General features: G+C 46.0%; 2 protein-coding genes across 2 annotated transcripts; both read left to right on the top strand.

Annotated features, from left to right (window-relative positions):
* Positions 1–748: 748 nt before the first annotated feature.
* LOC139415992 (protein mono-ADP-ribosyltransferase PARP14-like) lies at positions 749–18946 on the top strand. Its single transcript, XM_071164218.1, has 12 exons — positions 749–1068; positions 7402–7514; positions 7868–10048; positions 10287–10523; positions 10638–10862; positions 11006–11072; positions 12143–12289; positions 12410–12469; positions 15945–16121; positions 16385–16523; positions 17739–17791; positions 17972–18946. Exons 1-12 carry the CDS (start codon positions 897–899, stop codon positions 18448–18450), a joined length of 4050 nt encoding a protein of 1349 aa, XP_071020319.1. The 5' UTR covers positions 749–896; the 3' UTR covers positions 18451–18946.
* On the top strand, positions 18517–21212 carry LOC139417468 (protein mono-ADP-ribosyltransferase PARP15-like). The gene is made up of 3 exons (XM_071166751.1): positions 18517–18679; positions 19489–19665; positions 19886–21212. The coding sequence occupies exons 1-3, from the start codon at positions 18517–18519 to the stop codon at positions 20170–20172; spliced, it is 627 nt and encodes a 208-aa protein (XP_071022852.1). The 3' UTR covers positions 20173–21212.
* Positions 21213–22171: the final 959 nt, after the last annotated feature.

The following is a 22171-nucleotide window of genomic DNA, read 5'->3' as shown; positions in this document are numbered from 1 at the left end:
TGCAGGTGATCATTTCTTAAACGGAAGGAAACGAAACAGGGATAGACCTGCCTGAATTTGTCCAATAGAAACTTTTGTTTTGTTTGCAAAACATAACATTTTTCAACTGTTTGGACTAATTATTACACCTTAGATCAGCTGGATGCAGGCAAGAGTGTGCAAGGCAGTACTGAATGTGTCACTGTCTGTCATCTTGATTCCTCCAATTTGTCTCTCCACATATGCACCTACATTCAAAACATTAATTTGTAGGCTAGGTTGTAGCAACCTCGTTATGGGTATAGGGAAAATGTGATTATCATGTAGTAGCCTAAACCTATCAATGATACATGGAGCTGGATGAATGGAATATGAATGAGTCATCCAATATACTGTGATAGTATGTCCACTGAATACATGAAGTGGCATAGTTGGTTCCTGTTTAAGTCAGGTTTTTGGCCACATTCGCGTGGGTCAAACAAAAACCAGCTAATAATTGGTTGACAATAGGGCCACACACAATGCAGGGGATGGCTGGTAAAGAGCAACTGCAGAAACTTGCAGTCGAATGCAGTCAAAACTGCATTACCTATGATCACATGATTTTTGTAAAGTTCATGCAGTCCACATTAGGCGCAAGTCTGACCATTTTTATCCCCATAATGCAACACACTTTGAAAGGCGGTGACCACATGACACAACTGATCAACTTGAACGTGCCCAACGTCTATGTTGCCAAGTAGATTACAAAAAGTGTGTTTCTTTTGCGAGAAGTGTGCTCGCGCGCTTCAGCCTACATTGATTGGCAAGTTCACCTGCAAAAGAAAACTGACAGTAGGCCTGTTCGAATGAAACCTATTTGAGACCATGTACAGTAGCTATTAGAAGAAAGCGAATAGGCTACTTTAAGTTACAATATGGAAATTTACAAATACCCCGTTTTCTTCGAGGTTCACAGTCTGGATCCTGCACAGAAAGAGAAGATTGAAAAGTACTTTCAGGTTCTCTGTAAATCTGGTGGTGGAGACTGCGGACCGATAGACAATATTGGTGACAACGTTTACAAGATCGCATTTTTTGACCAAACAGGTATGACAATGTTGAAATTAGTATTTGAACTGTACTTGAAACTAAAGGTGAAACGTAAAAAAGTATCTTAAAATGTTTTCCTGTGGATAATTCTGGAACAGTTTCACTTTCACATTTAAAATGGTAAAAATCAATAACTCATGAATTGATTGTCACAGAAACATAAAAATAGATATGGTTAATTCTATAAAGTATACTTATACAACCTTTGCTTTGACCAAAAAGTCCAGTTTTGATTTGATGTAAATACATAACATCTTTTAAATGCAATTTAAAGCTATATAAATCAATAACTAATTCAGCTGTTGTCACAGAAACATCAAACTAGCTATGATTTATTCTATATCAGTACATTTTGAACATAAATATCAGTACGTTTTTAATACAAATTCCAGTTTTGATTTGATATAAATATATAAGATGCCATTAAAAGTGGTATAAATCAATAACTAATTCATGGTTTGTCACAGAAAGCGATGGGTAACGATGCTTCGTGGGTGACTGTTGTTGATGTGTGCAGAGGGTCCCTCGCCCGGGTATAAATGTCTAGCACACTAGCATACCTTTACAACCTTTGTTTTAAGGAACGTTCCAGTATAATTAAATCAAGTTTTCAAAGCGCTGGCAGTGCATTCAGACTTCTATTACCCGAAGCATGCGCACAAGATGAATATACATGCAAGCCATGCGTACTTGCAGAGCTTGTGCACCTGTATACAGGGTTCTGTTCCTGCTTCAGGTGAGTCTGATGGCACCACCACCCATATAGCCAATAATGTCCAACGTAGGGTGTACCGGTACTTCAGATTAGCTCAATGACCATTTACTTAGCCTCTGACACAGGGAGTAGGAAGCAGGTGCAGTTAGTGAGTTTAATAACAATGAACGATAACAAAACAAGAGAAGCATCTGACATGGAAACAAAAAATACTACCTAATGACAAGAGTGCTACATAAAGGGTAAGTAATCAAGGGAGTAATAAAGTCCAGGTGTGACTGATAATGAGATGCAGGTGTGCGTTGCCAGGACCGGTGGTTAGTAGACCGGCGACGTCGAGTGCTGGAGAGAGGGACTGGGAGTAGATGTGGCAGTTACCCCCGACACTCGGCCCCATCCGCAGGACGACTCCGACCAGGAGGACCGCCCCGAGGGAGAGGAGCAGCCCATTCTGGACACAAAAGTGGAATTCTCGGATGATGTTGGGATCTAGAATGTCGTCCATTGGAACCAACACCACTCCTCTGGATTGTACCCTTCCCAGTCCACCAGGTACTGGAGCCGACCCCCATGACATTGTAAGTCTAGGATTGATCTGACGGCATAGGCAGGGCTTCCCTCAATGTCCGGGAGGGGGGTGTCGTGGGGGACGGCATCAGCCAGGGGACCAGGAACCACTGGCCTGAGAAGGGAAACATGAAAAGATGGTGAGAGCTGGAAGTTAGTGGGGAGTTGTAATCTGTAAATAACATTGTTGACCCTCCAGAGGACCTTGAACGACCCCACAAACCAGGGACTCAGCTCCTTACATGCCAGGTGGAGCGGGAGGATCCTGGCAGAGAGCCGGACGCGATCATCAGGATGGAACACGGTAGCCTCACTGCAGTGGCCATCCGCCTGCTCTTTCTGACGATGCACTGGAGTCTCATGTGAGCATCGTTCCATACCTCTTCTGCGCACCTGAACCACTCGTTTACCACAGGAGCTTCGGTCGGGCTCGGAATCCATGGAGCCATGGCTGGCTGATAACCCAGAACACACTGGAAGGGATTCAGCCCGGTGGAGGAGTGTCGCAATGAAGTCTGGAGTTATTCAGCCCAAGGAAGGAATCGGGCCAAATCCCCCTGCCGGTCCTTCCGGCCCCTGGTTCATCCTCTCCACCTGCTTGTTAGACTGACGCCGGTACCCAGAAGTGAGGCTGACCGTGACCCCCAGCTTCTCCATGAAAGCCTTCCATATACGTAATGTGAATTGGGGGCCATGATATCCTCCGGAAGGCCAATTGCCGGAAGACCTGCTGAAGACCTGCCTCAGCGAACTGGATAGCATTAGGGCGACAAGAGAGAAGGATGAAATGGCATGATTTAGAGAATCTGTCCACTATCACCAACATGGTGGTAAGAAGAGGGGAGATCAGTGACAAAGTCAATGGACAGATGAGACCAGGGACGCTGAGGCATTGGATAGAGATTCCCTACTGGAGGGTCCCTGTGGGATTTGGATTAGGCACATACAAAAATAGGAGTTAAAACCTGTTATGGCTGCATCCCTTTGTTCTCAATTTCCGCCTGAAGACATACCCTAATCTAACTGCCTGTAGCTCAGCCCCAGAGGCACGGATATGCATATTCTTGGTATCATTTGAATGGAAACATTCTGAAGTTTGTGGAAATGTTAATTGAATGTAGGAGAATATAACACAGTAGATCTGGTGGAAGAAAAGAGAAAGAAAGAGCTTACGTTTTCTGTTTTTTATTGTTGTAGTATCATCTTTCACATGTACTAGAATAGCCACACAGTCAGATAGGATGCTGGAGAATTGTGATGGATAACACAAGAGGGCAACTGTAGGTGTGCAAAGTTTCAGACTGATAACTTCAGGAATGGGTGAGCTACATGAAGTCACCCAGGTGTTCCACACAAGTGGCCCAAATGTTCCCCAAGTGGCCGAATTGGTGAAATGACCTATAACTATATACAACAGTGCAAATAACTATATACAACATATCAAAAAGCAATTCTAACACACACACACAAAAAAAAAAATTAGTAAATATTAAAAAATTCTTTGAAGTCCTCAACACAATCTTTTGCTGCTTGTGCCATGTCCCAAGCAGTCTCTTTCTGATGTTCAGTTTGCCTCTGCTTTAAAAAAACACAACGTACACCATGCCTGCAGTAATGAACTGTGGCATATGAACACCACTGGGGGCAGAGGTAGAGCGGGCAGCTTGGCACCGGGGGCTCCCACACATCACTGTGAAAGAAAACATTATTTGTATTGTATGAGCCTTTTATCATCACATAAAATAAACAGATATGTATTGTATAGAGCCAGCCACTGTGAAGTGCTGTTCATGGCCATTGTTGTGGGCCTGCCCTCTCCTGAACAGCACCCAATGGCTATTTCATATGGAAATGGAGAGGAGTTGCAGGCGCAGTGGCCATGTGTGTGTTTGCTGTTCTACTCCATTACATATAATCTGACATGGAAAATATATATACACACACACACAAACAAACCAACACACACACACAAACAAACCAACACACACACAAACAAACCACACATTTCATTGCAAATATATCTTTTTATATATATTTTTTTGCAAAATATATATATATATATTTCATAAAACGGCATTAGCACTTACCTGTCCAGAAGTACGTCCTGTCCTTGCAGAAACAGCTCCTCAGTTCCTGTTTGAATCATAACACTCAAAGATTCCTCAAACAAAAAATCTCTTTCACTTTAGAATTTGACTTCACTTTTCCTGATTTATTCACCATGATGTCTTCAATGAAATCATTGAAAATACAACTTTCCGAAATACAGCTGCGCGTAACAAGCCTCACAGCAACTCCTCTGATCGTCAAGGTGAGAATGGAGTTCGTTACGCATGCGATATCAAACAAGGAATGGTGGTCCAACCCAAAACCATTCCATACTGGCGTTTACCTCAGCTCATTGGCTATCTACCCAGCTAGATTCCAAGAAGATCAGTGGTCATTGGGCAGAAATACAGTCCATCAACGAAGCTTCGCTAAAATGATTGGTGCGTAAGGTAGTCATTGCTCGTTGTCTTCAAATCAGTTCACTTCGGTCAATACTCCCCGCAAAAAAAACAATGAGGTTTGGCTGTGTTGCAAACATCCAGAGGAATGCACTGAAACCAACCATGACTAGATAAACAATGATTTACCATGTGTAATTACGTCGAATGCTCCGTAAAAAATTGATAGAGATGGAATTCACGGCACAAACAGGTTACAAAATGTTTCGATTTAAGCTATAAAAATAAATTTTATCAAAGAAAACGGCACTTCATTTGATCACTGGGACCCTCAGGAAGAGAAATAAGAGCAAGATATAAGAATGTAAAGTCATAATTTTACCTTCAGATGTGAATGGCTGTCATGGCGGAAAATGTTTCTGTTGTTGATTGCTCTTCTCAAACAAAAGCATGTTATTTGTTCTCTGTAATAGCTATTTTAAAATTGGAAAACAAAGTTTGATTACCAAGATTCTAATCTTTTGAAGGGTGTAAGAAACTTGCATTTTCAAGAATGTCTAATGTTACGACGTTGTATTTTTCACTCTGAAATTTTCCCTGATATTGATCCCTGTACAGGGATCGCAGCCATAACAGGTTTTAACATAATGAGTGACGTCCTGCGCCAAGGTAAGCCACCAATACTGTCCAGAGATGGACTGAATGGTGTGGGTGACACCTGGATGTCCAGGGACGACAGCTGTGTGCCCAGGTCAATAGCTGATCCCTTATCCCTGTGGGAATGTTCTCAGAAGGACAGGTGGCACATGGATACAATTTCTGTGGATTACCTTGGCATTGGGACAGGACAGCCCACAACCTACTTCTGAGGCGTCCACCTACACCACAAAGGGCAGTGTAGAATCTGGATGTTTAAGCAACGGGGCGGAGGTGAAATGAGCCTTCAGCAGGCGAAGGACAGCCAGACAGTGAAATTTATACTAGGAAAGGTTTGGCGGAAAGTGATGAGGATGGAATGCTCATGCCAAACCCAGGAGACGGATGATCACATGGCTGTCCCTCTGCTCTTGTGGATCCCCGGTTAGAACATACCGGACACCGTTGAAGCTGGTGCCCCTTCCGTCTGCAACAAGAACAGAGCCACAGCTGTCTACGACGCCGTCGCTCAGCTGCAGAGAGCCGTGTCGCCCCCACCTCCATGGGTTCAGGCTCTGACTCAGAATGATCAACGGAGGAGGGAGAGAGGCAGTGCGGGTTCCGACACTCCCGAAGCAGGTTATCCAGACGGAGGACCATTGTGATGAGGGTGTCCAAGGATAGGATATCATCTCAGACCTTTTCTGAAGAGGTTGCAGAGCGCCGGCTCATTCCAGCTGCTGGATGCTGCTACTGTCTGAAAGGTGAGCGCATACTCTTCCGCGGTCTGGCCATCCTGCCGTAGTTGGAGCAGGCGCTCACCCCCCTCTCGAAGACCACCCTGAACAGAGCCATGAACCCCACATAGGAACCCAGCTTATCCTCTCCTCTCTCACAGATGGCCGTGGCCCACTCCAACGCTCGTCCTGTCAGCAGAGAAATAAATGTGGCAACCTTGGACCTCTCGGTGGTGGGGGCTCCCATCTGATGAGCGAAATAGAGGGAGCACTGGAGTAGGAAGCCACGGCATTTCAATGGAGTCCTGTCATATTTGTCCAGGAAGGACAATCTGGCATTGTTGAACAGGACGGACGGACAGCTGGATGGGCTGTGGTACTGGCTCGACTTGTGGTAGAGAATCCTCCGCTGTTTTGAGATGAAGCTCCTTGAGTAATGAAGAGGACCTCATCCATAGCCGTTCCCAAATGAGCCAGCTGGTCGAGGTGTTGACGAAGTAGGTGACCCTGTTCAGCGACCATCTGGGAGATGTCTTGATTGACTGCTGCTTCCATTTGTGGAGGTAGTGTTCTGTAACATAGACGCCGGGAGTCAGGAAGCAAGTGCAGTTAGTGAGTTTAATAACAACAAACATGGATCCATAACAAAACAAGAGAAGTGTCTGACATGGAAACACAAACAACAATACCTGATGACTGATAACAAAAGAGTGCGATATAAAGGGTAAGTAATCAAGGGAGTAATGAAGTCCAGGTGTGACTCATAATGAGACGCAGGTGTGCTTGAAGATAGTTGCCAGGTGTGTGTAAAGGTGGGTTGCCAGGACCTGTGGTTGGTAGACCGACGACGTTGAATGCCGTAGAGTGGGAGTAGACGTTACAGAAACACAACGTTTTGAATGAATAGCCTAAAAATGTTCATACGTTTCTATTGACTCAATTTATCAAATTAACTGATAAAAACATGCAAAACATACAAAAAACAGATGTGTGAAATTTTTTTTTTAAAAGAAGCTTGTGTTACAGAAGGTTAATTAAATAAAACGTGCTACTGCTTGACAGACAGTGTCTCTATGCAATCATTACCAATTTGGGGTAAAAAATGACCCCATTTGGTGCTTTTAAGATACAAATATGTTGGTGCTTTTAGTTGTTATTTTTATTACCACTACTACTATAACAACGACTACAACGGCAACATCAACTCATGCCTCTGTAACTCTTTCAGTCCAGGAGAGGGTACTTCAGAAACCTAATCATGTGTTGGAGATGCCTGGAGGACCTCTCATCCTCACTCTGAGAGGCAGCCAGGAGCCTCCACCCACAACATTCAGCAGTCAGGTGTGGCCAGACTTAACAGACACACCTATACAGTACATGCAGAGTCACATAAACTGAGGTCAAAATAGTCTGCATTGATTTTATTGCATGTTTGATTTTATGTGATGTTATGATGAGTAAAATATAAATTTACAATATGAGAAATGACAAGAACATATATTTTAGCCAAACAAATCTTTATTAAACTAAAATGGACAAATGCCAAACGAGTTGATAGATTTATAATATAATCTAGACACAGCTGTACGGTTGACCTACAATAATAAATGAATAATAAACATAGATAAAGACAGACATAATAATCATTAACAGTGGAATTCCCCAGGACTTACAGCTTTTATCTCTGACTCTAGAGTCACCAGTCCCTCCCATTCCATCCCTCCCTCCCTGTCCAGACATCGCCACCTGGTTTCCTAGAGCATGAACTCCATCTAGACTCCTACCTCCTGAGATACCTGAAGGAGAGCCCTGGGGCTGGAAGAGACCTGCAGCAGCAGCTGTCCTCTCTGGGCTGCTCTGTCCACCTCCATCCAGAGGACGGGAGGGCAGTGGTCAGAGGCTCAGGCCAAGCTGGGTCATGTGGAGATGGGGTTGAGGTGGGACCATGGAAGGTACAGGTCGAGAGACTGTTAAACCAGCTCCCTGAGCGGTACAAATGCCACTATGAGGTAGACCCACGTAAGCTCCAGACTCTGCTGCAGAGCAGTACCCTGGGCTCGGAGGATGTGAGGGTTTACTGCAAGGCAGGGGAAGGGTTTGCGGTGGTGGTTGGGGAGGGGCCCGAGGTCCAGGCCAAGCTGAAGGAGCTGGAGGCCTTCCAGGGTCAGGGTCTGAGCTCCTGGAAGCAGGAGAAGATCAGCACCACCTGTCGTCTGGGACAGTCCAAGCTCCGGCTTCTAGAGGAAGTTATAGAGAAGGATCTAGGTGAGGCTGTTCCAGGGGTGAGGGTGACGTGCAGTGACTCATCTCAGCTGGTGCTGGAGGGTTTAGCAAGTGATGTCCGGACAGCCAGGCAGTTAGTTACAGATAAAATCTCTCTGGTGCTGGAGCGGGTGGTGCCTGAAGTGTCCCCCCAACTCCTGTCCTTCCTGAGGGAGGAGTATGGGAGGCCTGGGAACCTGAGCAGTCTGCTGGGGTTGGGACTCCATGTGGAGGTAGAGCTGGGGGATACAGAGCTCCGTCTGTTCTCCCTCTCCTCTGGGAAACTGGACCAGGCTGAGAAGGATCTGCTGGGGGAGTTTGTGGAGGAGAAGATCGATGTGCCCAACTGTGGCACCCTGCCATCTGAACTGAAATCCAAGCTTGAGAAGAAGGTGAAGGAGATGAACCAGAGCAGATGCAGGGTGGTGGCCAGATATGGTCCTGGGTGTAGAGTGCAGTTGCTGGGCCACGTGAAGGAGGTTCAGGAGCTGAGGGAGGAGATTGGGGCCTTTCTGATAGACCCGTCCAGTGTGGAGGAGACAGTGTGTCTCCCTTACCCGGAGATTGCTGACCACTTACCAGAACTGCTGGAGAGGATCGGTGTGGAACACACTGGGGTGACCCTCTACCCCTCAGCCTCAGCCATCCACCCCACTGTGGTGCTCTGTGGACCCTCTGTCCGGGTGGCCCAGGTTAGGGACAGGTTGGGTCCCGCTCTGGCCTCCTTGGTCCACCAGACTGTGACCATAGACCAGCCGGGGGCGCTACGCTACTTCCAGGGCCTGGGAAGGGAGTACCTGGGAGTGGTGGGTCGCTCTCAACACTGCCTCATCCAGCTGCACAACCACGGTGGTGTTGCCGGCGAAGCTCGCGCCGGACCAAGACTGGAGGAGATGGTCACAGCCACCAGCTATCGCCTCCAGCGGGGGCTGCAGGTTGTGGTACGTCAAGGTGACATCACCAAGGAACGGGCGGATGCGCTGGTGAACGCAGCCAATGAGGACCTGGATCACGCTGGAGGCGTGGCTGCAGCTCTAAGCCGTGCGGGGGGGCCTGAGGTACAGCAGGCCAGCAGAGATCTGGTTAGGCAGATCGGGAGAGTACCCACAGGTACAGTGGTAGAGACTACAGGAGGGAAGTTGCCTTGTAAGATACTGCTGCACGCAGTGGGGCCAGTAGGGGGCAGCGTAGGTGGGAATGAGCTCCCTCTGCTGGAGAAGACAGTAAAGACAGTCCTGGATCTGGCAGAGACCCTGGAGCTCCAGACCCTGGCCATGCCCTGCATCAGCTCGGGGATATTCAGCGTTCCTCTGAAGGTGTGTTCTGAGGCCATAGTCTCTGCAGTGAGGGACTTTGGGAGGGAACAGCGCATCCTTACCAAGGTCACTCTGATTGATGTGAGTGGAGAGGCAGTGAGAGCCATGCAGGAGGCCTGTGATAGGCTGTTAGAGGGGAAGAGGGAGTTTCCTGGGTTGGAGGTAGAGTCCAGCACCACCACTACCACTACACATGCTCCTCAGAGAGACACCACTGCTGCCTCCACCAGGGGACCAGTGGCTCCAGAGGTCTGTGTCCAGGTGGAGATCATCCAGGGAAGCATAGAGAAACAGGAGGTGAGAGAGCCTCAATGTTCCCTTTCTCTTTTACACTTCGTCTTCCTTTTTCTCTTACACTTTTACTTAATTTATTTATCTCTCCCCCCTCTCTCTGTCTGTCTCTCTGCCTGTCTCTCTGTCCCTCTGTCTGTCTCTCTGCCTGTCTCTCTGTCTCTCTGCCTGTCTCTCTGTCCCTCTGTCTGTCCCACTGTCTGTGTCTTTGTCTGTCTGTCTGACTGTCTGTCTCTCTCTGAAGGTGGATGCCCTGGTGTCCCCCATGGTTGGTAGTGACCCTCTCTCCTCCCGAGTGGGTCATGTCTTGTCGGAGGCAGCTGGACCGGCACTGATGACAGCGTTTCTGAGGGAATTAGGGGGACGGACTGCACCTGGTGACAACGTCCTAGTGGAGGGACTGTCTGGTCTCAGCTCTGGCCGCGTCTTCTTCCTCAGCTGTCTACAATGGGACAACAACCCCCAAGGACCAGCAGTACAGGTTTGTCCCCTTGTATGTGTCCCTGTGTCCGTGTGTGCATGTGTGAGTGTGTCTTCACTTGGCAGTTGTGACCTTTGAACCACCATTAACCCAGCACCTCTGGTCCTCTCTCAGGCTCTGAGGCAGGGTGTGAGGAGAGTTCTAGCCTCTTGTGAGATCCAGGGATTCTGTTCTGTTGCCTTCCCTGTAGTTGGAACTGGTGTGGTTCTCCAGTTCCCTCACAATGTGGTAACACAGGTTCTGCTAGAAGAGATCCGTAAGTATGAACAGAATCGAGCGAGCAGAACCCCCTTCCTTGTCCGCATTGTTGTCCATCCCAATGACAGAGATTCTACCAAGGTGAGAAGATACTTTTAAAGAAGGGCACTTCTCTTGACTTCAATGGATGTTTCATGCAAAATCAAAACTTAAGTTACTGTTTAACACAGTTCATCACTGGTTGCCCTTGACTTGACTTGACTTGTATTCTGTTTTACTTCCAGGCTTTCCAGACTTCCCAGTGTGCTTTGCATGTCAGAGGGTTTGTAATGGATGCTTCTCCAGATCAGAGTGAGTTAAGGAAACTTTTCCTGTCATATTTACAAATACACCTCTGCTGTCTTCAACCAGGATCTCAGCGATCATTGCCTTATTGCCTGCGTCCGTAAAACACTTCTGCGAGCAGGCCTTTCTAATCGACCTGGCCCGGGTATCCTGGAAGGATATTGACCTCATCCCGTCAGTAGAGGATGCCTGGTTGCTCTTTAAAAGTGCTTTCCTCACCATCTTAAATAAGCATGCCCCATTCAAAAAATGTAGAACTAAGAACAGATATAGCCCCTGGTTCCCACCTGACTTGACTGCCCTTGACCAGCACATAAACATCCTGTGGCGTACTGCATTAGCATCAAATAGCCCCCGCGATATGCAGCTTTTCAGGGAAGTGAGGAACCAATATACACATTCAGTTAGGAAAGCTAAGGCTAGCTTTTTCAAACTGAAATGTACATCCTGTAGCACTAATTGGAACACCATTATTTTTGTCTTACTGAGATTTACCGTCAGGGCCCAGGTCTGTCATGGCCCAGGTCTTTCAGGGCCCAGGTCTTTCAGGGCCCAGGTCTGACGGAATCTGTGCAGAAGATCTAGGTGCTGTTGTAGGCCCTCTTTGGTTGGGGACAGAAGCAACAGATCATCAGCAAACAGTAGACAATTGACTTCAGATTCTAGTACTGTAGGGTGAGGCCGGGTGCTGCAGACTGTTCTAGTGCCCTCGCCAATTTGTTGATATATATGTTGAAGATGATGGGGCTTAAGTTGCGTCCTTGTCTCACCCAACGGCCCTGTGGAAAGAAATGTGTTTTTTTTGCCAATTTTAACCGCACAGTTGTTCTTTGTGTACATGGATTTTATAATGTTGTATGTTTTTCCCCCAACACCTCTTTCCATCAATTCGTATAGCAGACCCTCATGCCAAATTGAAATCAACAATGCATGAGAAAACTTTGCTTAGGTTAAGGTTTGTTTGTTTTCAAATATTTGTTAATTTCTCTGTCTCTTTGTCTCTCTCTCTCTCTCTCTGCCTTTGTTTTGTTTTTGTTTTTGTCAATGGTTTGTCAATCTCTCTCTCTCTCGCTTAGCCTCCTTCTATCGCCACATCTCAACCACTCAGGACGAGGTCTCTGCCACGCTGGGCAGTGTCAAGCTACAACTGGTCTTTGGCGACATCACCCGTGAGACCACTGATGTCATCGTCAACACCACAGACTTCTCAGCCAACCATTCAGGTAGCACTAGTTATCATTGTCCTCCAATGTGCTTTTGATTAGTCATCACTGTGTGTGTATGTGTGTGTGTTTGTTTGTTCTGTTTTCTGTGTCCCCTCACGTCCCATTATCTTCCTCTAGGTGTCTCCAAAGCTATTCTGACTGCTGCAGGTTCCACAGTCCAAGCAGCGTTAGCACAAGGTTGGTTTTACAGTGTTCCCATACACAATCCTATTAACACAAACTCTCAGAGCAATCCGTTCACACAAGTCAGAAAGTAATCATTTGACGAAGGAAAATCTTTTTCCACTAAGATATAGAGACATTGAATAATTACTTCACAGATCGCTTTACTAGCTTATTCTTCACTTATTATTGGAGGCAGGTGGGAGGAGCTATAGGAGGATGGGCTCATTGTAATGGCTGGAATGGAATAAATGGAACAGCATCAAACACATCAAACGTATGGAAACCACATGTTCGACTCCGTTCCCTTGATTCAATTCCAGCCCTTCCTCCTGTAGCCCCTTCTTCCAGCCTCCATTGTCACTCATATGACTATATTTGAACACTAAGTGCCTACCAGTGGATGCTGCTGAGGGGAGGACGGCGCATAATACTTTCTGGAATGGAGTCAATGGAATGGCATCAAACACATCAAAGACGTGGTTTCTATGTGGTTGATACCATTCCATTGACTCCATTCCAGCCATTACAAATCAAATCAAATTTTATTTGTCACATACATATGGTTAGCAGGTGTTAATGCGAGTGTAGCGAAATGCTTGTGCTTCTAGTTCCGACAATGCAGTAATAACCAACAAGTAATCTAGCTAACAATTCCAAAACTACTACCTTATAGACACAAGTGTAAGGGGATAAAGAATATGTACATAAAGATATATGAATGAGTGATGGTACAGAGCGGCATAGGCAAGATACAGTAGATGGTATTGAGTGCAGTATATACATATACATATGAGATGAATAATGTAGGGTATGTAAACATTATATTAGGTAGCATTGTTTAAAGTGGCTAGTGATATATTTTACATCATTTCCCATCAATTCCCATTATTAAAGTGGCTGGAGTTGAGTCAGTGTGTTGACAGCAGCCACTCAATGTTAGTGGTGGCTGTTTAACAGTCTGATGGCCTTGAGATAGAAGCTGTTTTTCAGTCTCTCGGTCCCAGCTTTGATGCACCTGTACTGACCTCGCCTTCTGGATGATAGCGGGGTGAACAGGCAGTGGCTCGGGTGGTTGTTGTCCTTGATGATCTTTATGACCTTCCTGTGACATCGGGTGGTGTAGGTGTCCTGGAGGGCAGGTAGTTTGCCCCCGGTGATGCGTTGTGCAGACCTCACTACCCTTGGGATGCTGCGCCTTCTTCACCACGCTGTCTGTGTTGGTGGACCAATTCAGTTTGTCCGTGATGTGTACGCCGAGGAACTTTCTACCCTCTCCACTACTGTCCCGTCGATGTGGATAAGGGAGGTGCTCCCTATGCTGTTTGTGGGCGGAGCAGTTGCCGTACCAGGTGGTGATACAGCCCGACAGGATGCTCTCGATTGTGCATCTGTAGAAGTTTGTGAGTGCTTTTGGTGACAAGCCAAATTTCTTCAGCCTCCTGAGGTTGAAGAGGCGCTGCTGCGCCTTCTTCACGATGCTGTCTGTGTGGGTGGACCAATTCAGTTTGTCTGTGATGTGTACGCCGAGGAACTTAAAACTTACTACCCTCTCCACTACTGTTCCATCGATGTGGATAGGGGGGTGTTCCCTCTGCTGTTTCCTGAAGTCCACAATCATCTCCTTAGTTTTGTTGACGTTGAGTGCGAGGTTATTTTCCTGACACCACACTCCGAGGGCCCTCACCCCCTCCCTGTAGGCCGTCTCGTCGTTGTTGGTAATCAAGCCTACCACTGTTGTGTCGTCCGCAAACTTGATGATTGAGTTGGAGGCGTGCGTGGCCACGCAGTCGTGGGTGAACAGGGAGTACAGGAGAGGGCTCAGAACGCACCCTTGTGGGGCCCCAGTGTTGAGGATCAGCGGGGTGGAAATGTTGTTGCCTACCCTCACCACCTGGGGGCGGCCCGTCAGGAAGTCCAGTACCCAGTTGCACAGGGCGGGGTCGAGACCCAGGGTCTCGAGCTTGATGACGAGCTTGGAGGGCACTAATGGTGTTAAATGCCGAGCTGTAGCCGATGAACAGCATTCTCACATAGGTATTCCTCTTGTCCAGATGGGTTAGGGCAGTGTGCAGTGTGGATGAGATTGCATCGTCTGTGGACCTATTTGGGCGGTAAGCAAATTGGAGTGGGTCTAGGGTGTCAGGTAGGGTGGAGGTGATATGGTCCTTGACTAGTCTCTCAAAGCACTTCATGATGACGGAAGTGAGTGCTACGGGGCGGTAGTCGTTTAGCTCAGTTACCTTAGCTTTCTTGGGAACAGGAACAATGGTGGCCCTCTTGAAGCATGTGGGAACAACAGACTGGGATAGGGATTGATTGAATATGTCCGTAAACACACCAGCCAGCTGGTCTGTGCATGCTCTGAGGGCGCGGCTGGGGATGCCGTCTGGGCCTGCAGCCTTGCGAGGGTTGACACGTTTAAATGTTTTCCTCACGTCGGCTGCAGTGAAGGAGAGTCCGCATGTTTTAGTTGCGGGCCGTGTCATTGGCACTGTATTGTCCTCAAAGCGGGCAAAAAAGTTATTTAGTCTGCCTGGGAGCAAGACATCCTGGTCCGTGACGGGGCTGGTTTTCTTTTTGTAATCCGTGATTGACTGTAGACCCTGCCACATACCTCTTGTGTCTGAGCCGTTGAATTGGGATTCTACTTTGTCTCTATACTGACGCTTAGCTTGTTTGATTGCCTTGCGGAGGGAATAGTTACACTGTTTGTATTCTGTCATGTTTCCGGTCACCTTGCCCTGATTAAAAGCAGTGGTTTGGTCTTTCAGTTTCACGCGAATGCTGCCATCAATCCACGGTTTCTGGTTTGGGAATGTTTTAATCGTTGCTATGGGAACAACATCTTCAACGCACTTTCTAATGAACTCGCTCACCGAATCAGCGTATTCGTCAATGTTGTTGTCTGACGCAATACGAAACATATCCCAGTCCACGTGATGGAAGCAGTCTTGGAGTGTGGAATCAGATTGGTCGGACCAGCGTTGAACAGACCTCAGCGCGGGAGCTTCTTGTTTTAGTTTCTGTCTGTAGGCAGGGATCAACAAAATGGAGTCGTGGTCAGCTTTTCCGAAAGGAGGGCGGGGCAGGGCCTTATATGCGTCGCGGAAGTTAGAATAGCAGTGATCCAAGGTTTTTCCAGCCCTGGTTGCGCAATCGATATGCTGATAAAATTTAGGGAGTCTTGTTTTCAGATTAGCCTTGTTAAAATCCCCAGCTACAATAGCCCTTCCTCCTGTAGCCCCTCCTACCAGCCTCCACTGTCACTCGTATGTCTATATTTGAACACTAAGTGCCTACCAGTGGATGCTGCTGAGGGGAGGACGGCGCATAATCATTTCTGGAATGGAGTCAATGGAATGGCATCAAACACATCAAAGACGTGGTTTCTATGTGGTTGATACCATTCCATTGACTCCATTCCAGCCATTATTATGAGCTGTCCTCCCCTCAGAAGCCTCCATATCTTTATTTTTCTCTCCATCAGTGGGTGTGCCAGGAGACTTGATGTGCACCACAGGGCCCGGTGCACTGGGCTGCAAGGAGATCGTTCACGTCAGCTTTAAACGCGACACACAGAGGATCAGCAAGGTCTGTGGGAAGATACTGAAACAGTGTGAGAGAAAGGGCTACCGCTCTGCAGCCTTCCCTGCAGTCAACACTGGTATGTACAGTATGTCTTATTTTGTGTGAAATGCAATACCGACTCCCTTAATTTGCTCTTGTATCAACCCTCTGCCATACCAATTTGTGTTCAATATTTTTATTGTGCGCAGTTGTTAGTCTTAAATTTTGTAGGACACAACTTAGTTAATGTCAAAACAAACACTGATGAACAAGTTCATTAGTGACAGCAGCATCCATATTCTGTAATATACTGGTTAGATGATATTCTAGACATAAAAAAAACATATTTTTTTTGTCCAGGAGCTGCTCGAGCAGACTCTGGCTCTGTGTGTAAGGCCATGTTGGATGGCATGGCGTCAAGTGTGAGGGATTTGTCCCCCAACATCCTCTCTGTCATCCGCGTTGTCATGCTGCAGAGACCAGTCTTCCAGGAATTCAGGTCAGTCTCCATTTTAATTGTCTGAAATGGTGGGGTCTCTGATGTGTCTTGGTTTGAATCAGGGGCTTCCCAACCCTGTTCCTGAAAAGCTTGGCTACAGTTCAAACTCGTTCATTTGACCCCCATTAGCCCTCGCGCTAGCCACTTTCCCTCATCGAAACCGGCTGCAGTTTGATTGTCATCTTAAGTGGAGGTCCAGTTGACAAACAGCCCTCGATTTAGCTGGAGGGACCGAGTGAAGAACCTGGATCACTTGTCTGGTTGATATGACCCACAGTTCAATTCAAAATGTGACGTGTCAAACTTCAGTGGTTGCAAAGTGTCCAATTTTAGCAACACGGCTGCATTTTCGGTATGTGAGACAAAATTATGATGCTATCTTGCAAAAATAATTCATAGATTACATTGATTTTAGCGTTGGCAAATGGGAATTACGATCAAATTGACTGAGTCTCGTAGTGAGGAGCATATAAAACATAGCTAGCTTCATAAACATATTTTGGGTCATTTATTGAAATAAATTACACACATACCTTTCAGTGTTGGGATTGGAGCGATAGCTCCCAGTCGGCTCTCCAGCTCTGACCTGCAAACAAACAAAAACATAAATAAAATGTCCTGTCCAAAGCTTTATTGAAATAAATTACCAAACTATAAAACTAGCTAGCCAGCTATGGGTAACTGTAGCTAGCTACCTGATAAAACTGCTAGCTAGCTACGTTAGCTTGCTAGGTACATTAATAGCTTTAGGTTGGTCGTTTTTAAGCTGAACTTCTACCAAGGACGTTGCGCCTCCGATCATCGCTCTCCCTCGCTTGGGCAAGGGACATTGAAGGTACACTCGGATGTGATGATGTAAAACGTCATTCAAGGGCTGAGGGTTTAGGTCCGAGGGCTCTCTACTTGGCTTTTGGACTGCAAGCCCTACCATGCTGTAGGTTTAGAGTGGAACCCTTATGTAGCACACCTGAATCTAATAATTAGCTGGTTGATAAGCTGAATCAGGTTAGTTACAACTGGGGTTGGAGTGAAAAACTTACAGAGGTAGCTCTCCAGGAACAGGGTTGGGCAACCCTGGTTTAAATGGTATGGTAAGTTTGTTTGTAGTTTGCTTCACTTAAAGAATTAATTTTGTTATTTTCCGAGTTTTAGTTGTGATGTCTGGATGTTAAGCTTTGGACAGGACATTTTATTTATGTTTTTGTTTGTTTGCAGGTCAGAGCTGGAGAGCCGACTGGGAGCTATCGCTCCAATCCCAACACTGAAAGGTATGTGTGTTTGTGTGTATACTTGTGTATGTACAAATGATCCTTATTCTTGGGTATGTAGATATAACTTGGGCCCAGAGTTTTACCTGGTGATGCTTTGATGACAGGGAAAACTTTGGATCCTAGTTATAAAATGTGACTTTACACTCTGTCTTAACTCTCCTCTCTTTGTCTCCTCAGAGAGAGCCCAACAGATACTGAAGAAGAAACTGAGGATCAGCTTTTCCTCCCCCTCGCATGGCTCCCTTCCCCCTCCTCATACCCTTCCAGGCCTCACCATCACCCCCTGGAGACCGCCCCCGGTGGAGCTGAGCGTGGTGGGGCGCGGGGCGGACGCCATCAGGGGGGCCAGGCGGGAGCTGGAGGCCATCTTGCAGAACCAGCTGACTCAGAGAGATGTGAAGGGAGAGGACCTGTGCATTCTGGGAGAGGTGGAGCTGCAGGCCGTGCAGAAGAATGCCAAGGTCCTGGGAGTGAGCCTGGAGCTGGGTAGAGTTCAGAGGGCAGGAGGGGTGGAAGCTGGGGCTGGAGTTGGAGCTGCGGCTGGAGAGGGGTTTTATGTTCTCCGAGGCCTGAAGGAGGACGTTCTGAGCGTGCGCGAGGTGCTGGACAGTGCGCTCAGTGGCGCCCTCCATAGGGAGCTGCAAGATAGAAATTAGGCACTACTGGCCCTCAGAGTCCAGTGGTCTATGTGCAGGCATGGTGACATTTGGGAGGAGCTGGGGATGCATGACAACTACCATCTGGAGCAGGCACACCTAAGAGGAGATGTATCAGCAGAGCTGGATGTCCCAGATGGGAGCAAAGTCAGGGTGAACCTGAAGAACAACATGGCCACTGACTGGGAAACGGGTTGCACCTATAAGATGAAGCGAGAGGAGAGTAAAAGTACGGATTGAATTGTTTTATTTTCAGTTTTAGAATTTCTGACATAGTTTTATTATATGTTATATTTTGGTCAGATAGCGGATGCTTTTATCCAGAGCGACTTTACAGTCAGACGTTGATTTGTAGTTAACACTAACCCTTCAATCCATTATGTCATCAGCCTGATGACCCATAGCCACTATTGATTTCACTGTTATCTTTAAAACACGTTTAACATTTGAAACATCCTCTGATAGTCCTGTTCATGCTGTAAACTCCACTTACAGTGGTGTGTTTTTAGAATTGCCATCTCACTGGGATGATATGGCCGCTGGTGAAACGCAGAAGAGAGTGCTGCTCTTGCCTACCTCGTCAGAGTACCAGGCGGTGGCACAGGCATTCCAAAGCACCACGGCAACACAAGTCGCCATTCACAAAGTAACAGACCAACAACCTGACACACAACCAGCTACTTATCATGATTATACTGTATCTGGTAGTATAGAAAATTTAAATACCAATACAAAAACATGAATGCAACATGTAAAGTGTTGGTCCCATGGTTCATGAGCTGAAATAAAAGATCCCAGAAACTGGCTTTCTGATCCACGCCAATACTTTTTAAGGTATCTGTGACCAACAGATGCCTATCTGTATTCCCAGTCATGTGAAATCCATAGATTAGGGCCAAATGAATTTATTTCAATTGACTGATTTTGTCATATGAACTTTAATCTTTGAAATTGTTGTTTTATATTTTTGTTCAGTGTAAATACCAATACTGTAGTTGTGTTTTAAGGTGTTGGTTGGTTCTTGAACGTTGTCTCTTTTTCAGATCGAGCGTGTGCAGAATGTATTTCTGTGGCAGGCGTACTCATTGTGTGAGCAGCGCATCCGGGCCAAGAACGGAGCAGCGGCGGTAGGGGTACGGAAACTCTACCACGGGACGGCAGCAAAAACCTGTGACGCCATTGAAAGTAATGGATTCGACAGGAGCTATGCTAATAGTAAGGGCTATTACATGCTATTACAATGCTAGAACAATGCTATTACATGCTATTACAATGCTTTTACAATGCTATTACAATGCTATTACAATGCTATTACATGCTATTACAATGCTATTACATGCTATTACAATGCCGTCTTTTACTTTTACGTACTTTCATTTTTATTAATTAATTCTCTCCGCTTCATCCATTTCCTCCACTTGTCTTCTTCTTTTAGTTACAGCATATGGAGTGGGTGTGTATTTTGCTGTGAACGCCAGCTATTCAGCCCATCCCAGATATAGCCCTCCTGATGGTTCTGGGCACAGGCGTATGTACGTTGCACGTGTCCTGACCGGGCGCTATACCCGGGGTGACCCCTCCATGAAGTTCACCCCTTGTCGCTCCCCCACAGATTCCGCTGACTGCTATGACAGTCTAGTGGACAACCTGCAGACACCCAGCATGTTTGTCATCTTCCACGACGACCAAGCGTACCCAGAGTACCTCATCACCTTCATATGATAGTGGGCCTACATAATGAATTAGAAAGGATTCGCAATCATTTATACACAGTTTTGTTTTACATGCATGAAGGCATTTAAATACCTTTATTGTTTTTGAGTATGATTCTCACTTCTATCATTATAATCAGCTGTCATAATCATTCTCATCACTATATCTATGTATCATAATGATTGTCACATTGCATGCGTTCTGCTGCAGGACCTAAAGTAGTACACAATCTGCAGAGGTTAATCACTAAAGTGGTAAAAAAATGTTTGATGATATTTAAGTGAGATTTATTTGTGTCTTTTTGATTTGGCACTATACTATACGTCAGATAGCTGTACTGTGAATGAGAATATATTATTGTGTTTTTGTGGAGTTAGCACATTGACGTTTATTGTCATGAGTCTTTCCCTGGAGGCAGAACTGGGCGACAGTGAGCGGTTTCGCTAGATGGTTCAGCTGCAAAGTCAAAATTTGAAGGTTAGGGTTAAGCATTAGGTTTAGCAGTGTGGTTAAGGTTAGGATTAAGATTAGGATAAGGTTTAAATTTGATTTTATAACTTTTTGGCTGAGCTAGCTAGTGACCACTCTGCAGAGCTGCCTTCAGTACATGAGTCATCTCAATAAAAGGCAATTTGGGGACGCAGGGGCCGGTATGTTCCGGGGTCCTTGTTGGTCCCCGGTTTTATGGGGGGGATGTGACGACCCTGTGTCTGCCGTATTCTCTATTTGTTCTTGTTTCCTTATTAGGATGCCGGTGGGCGGAGTTGGGAGGGTCGTCAGCTACATGGGAAACATCTGGGCCCGGTGTGTCCCAGGATAAATACACCACTTCCCCATTCATAGGGGAGTCTCTCTTCATGCAGACACCTTTATAGATTTTGTTGTGTATCTTGGTGGTTTTTGCTTGTTTGCTTTGGCACCTTTCAACACCCTGCATTATCACATTCATGCATGCAAAACACTCACTTACACTACTGATTACTGATTACACACACCATTGTATATTGTACTTTACTTTATTTAATAAATATATGTTTTGTTACTCCTTATCTCCACGTTGTCTCCCTTTTGTTAAGGGCTTTGAGCCGGTTCGTGACACGCAGTTACTTGTACAGAAATCCTGACTATTTGTTTCAATAAAATGCATTATTTTTTATAAAAAATCTCAATTATTATATCTAATGAGAAAAAATACAGGATGTCCCTCTTGCATTTCTAAAAGCACACACTTACTATATTCTATGTCAAATTTTTAAGATGTATGTGATTGATCAGAAAAACATATTGAACATATTTCATCATCTTTACATCATATGGGAAAGAGCAGGAAACCGTTAAATGAGGAGTAGTGATTTTCATTGTCAGATATCCGATGTCCATGTCTCCAGAGAGCAACATACACCTGCTCTCCCACTTGTAGCAGGAAGGTAGCGCTATTGGATGACGACTCAGAGGAACCCCCTTCTTTCTCATCATACACAGAGACCATTAGCTGTCCATTACGACGTAAGCTTGCCCCTGTCATTGTAGTCCATCCCCAGTCAAAAGCTGTGAAGGTGAAATGGTAGAGTCCTCTCACTGGTGCTGTAAAGATGCCTCCAATCAGAGGAAAAATATAAATTATTCAGCATTATTGTTAATTTAGTGGATACGAAGTAAGAACATGTAACGTAAAGTAATAGCTACACACAGCATACTGACTAACGTAAGCATGAGCATTGTGTGTAAAAATGTGAATCCCTTTTTTTGACATCGAGGGAAATACCTGTGGTTGGATTGTAGGCATTTCCAACGTTTGATAGAACACGCTGGAAGACCAGAGTGATTTCATTGCTGACAGGTCCAATGGTTCCAGAAATCCCTAAAGTAGCTGAGAATGCCACCTGGGGCCTGTCTAGGATTTAACATGACATGACAACATTAGTTTTACTGTTACGTTTTGATAATTGACAATAATTACTGTTCAGTTTACGTTAACACAACTTGATTGGCACAACAGCATAACAAA

The sequence above is a fragment of the Oncorhynchus clarkii genome, chromosome 9 (genome assembly GCF_045791955.1).
Source record: "Oncorhynchus clarkii lewisi isolate Uvic-CL-2024 chromosome 9, UVic_Ocla_1.0, whole genome shotgun sequence".
NCBI lineage: Eukaryota > Metazoa > Chordata > Actinopteri > Salmoniformes > Salmonidae > Oncorhynchus > Oncorhynchus clarkii.
The sequence above is the reverse complement of the archived record's forward strand: the minus strand, read 5'-3'. Positions and strand labels throughout refer to the sequence as shown.

Bases quoted from the DNA above. Each gene is read 5' to 3' on its own strand.
- LOC139415992 (XM_071164218.1), top strand. From the start codon at position 897: ATGGAAATTTACAAATACCCCGTTTTCTTCGAGGTTCACAGTCTGGAT. The intron at 1,069-7,401 runs GTATGACAATGT...TAACTCTTTCAG, and splicing joins CGCATTTTTTGACCAAACAG to TCCAGGAGAGGGTACTTCAG. The intron at 10,049-10,286 runs GTGAGAGAGCCT...CTCTCTCTGAAG, and splicing joins GAAGCATAGAGAAACAGGAG to GTGGATGCCCTGGTGTCCCC.
- LOC139417468 (XM_071166751.1), top strand. From the start codon at position 18,517: ATGCATGACAACTACCATCTGGAGCAGGCACACCTAAGAGGAGATGTA. The intron at 18,680-19,488 runs GTACGGATTGAA...CGTTGTCTCTTT, and splicing joins GAAGCGAGAGGAGAGTAAAA to TTCAGATCGAGCGTGTGCAG. The intron at 19,666-19,885 runs GTAAGGGCTATT...TTCTTCTTTTAG, and splicing joins CGACAGGAGCTATGCTAATA to TTACAGCATATGGAGTGGGT.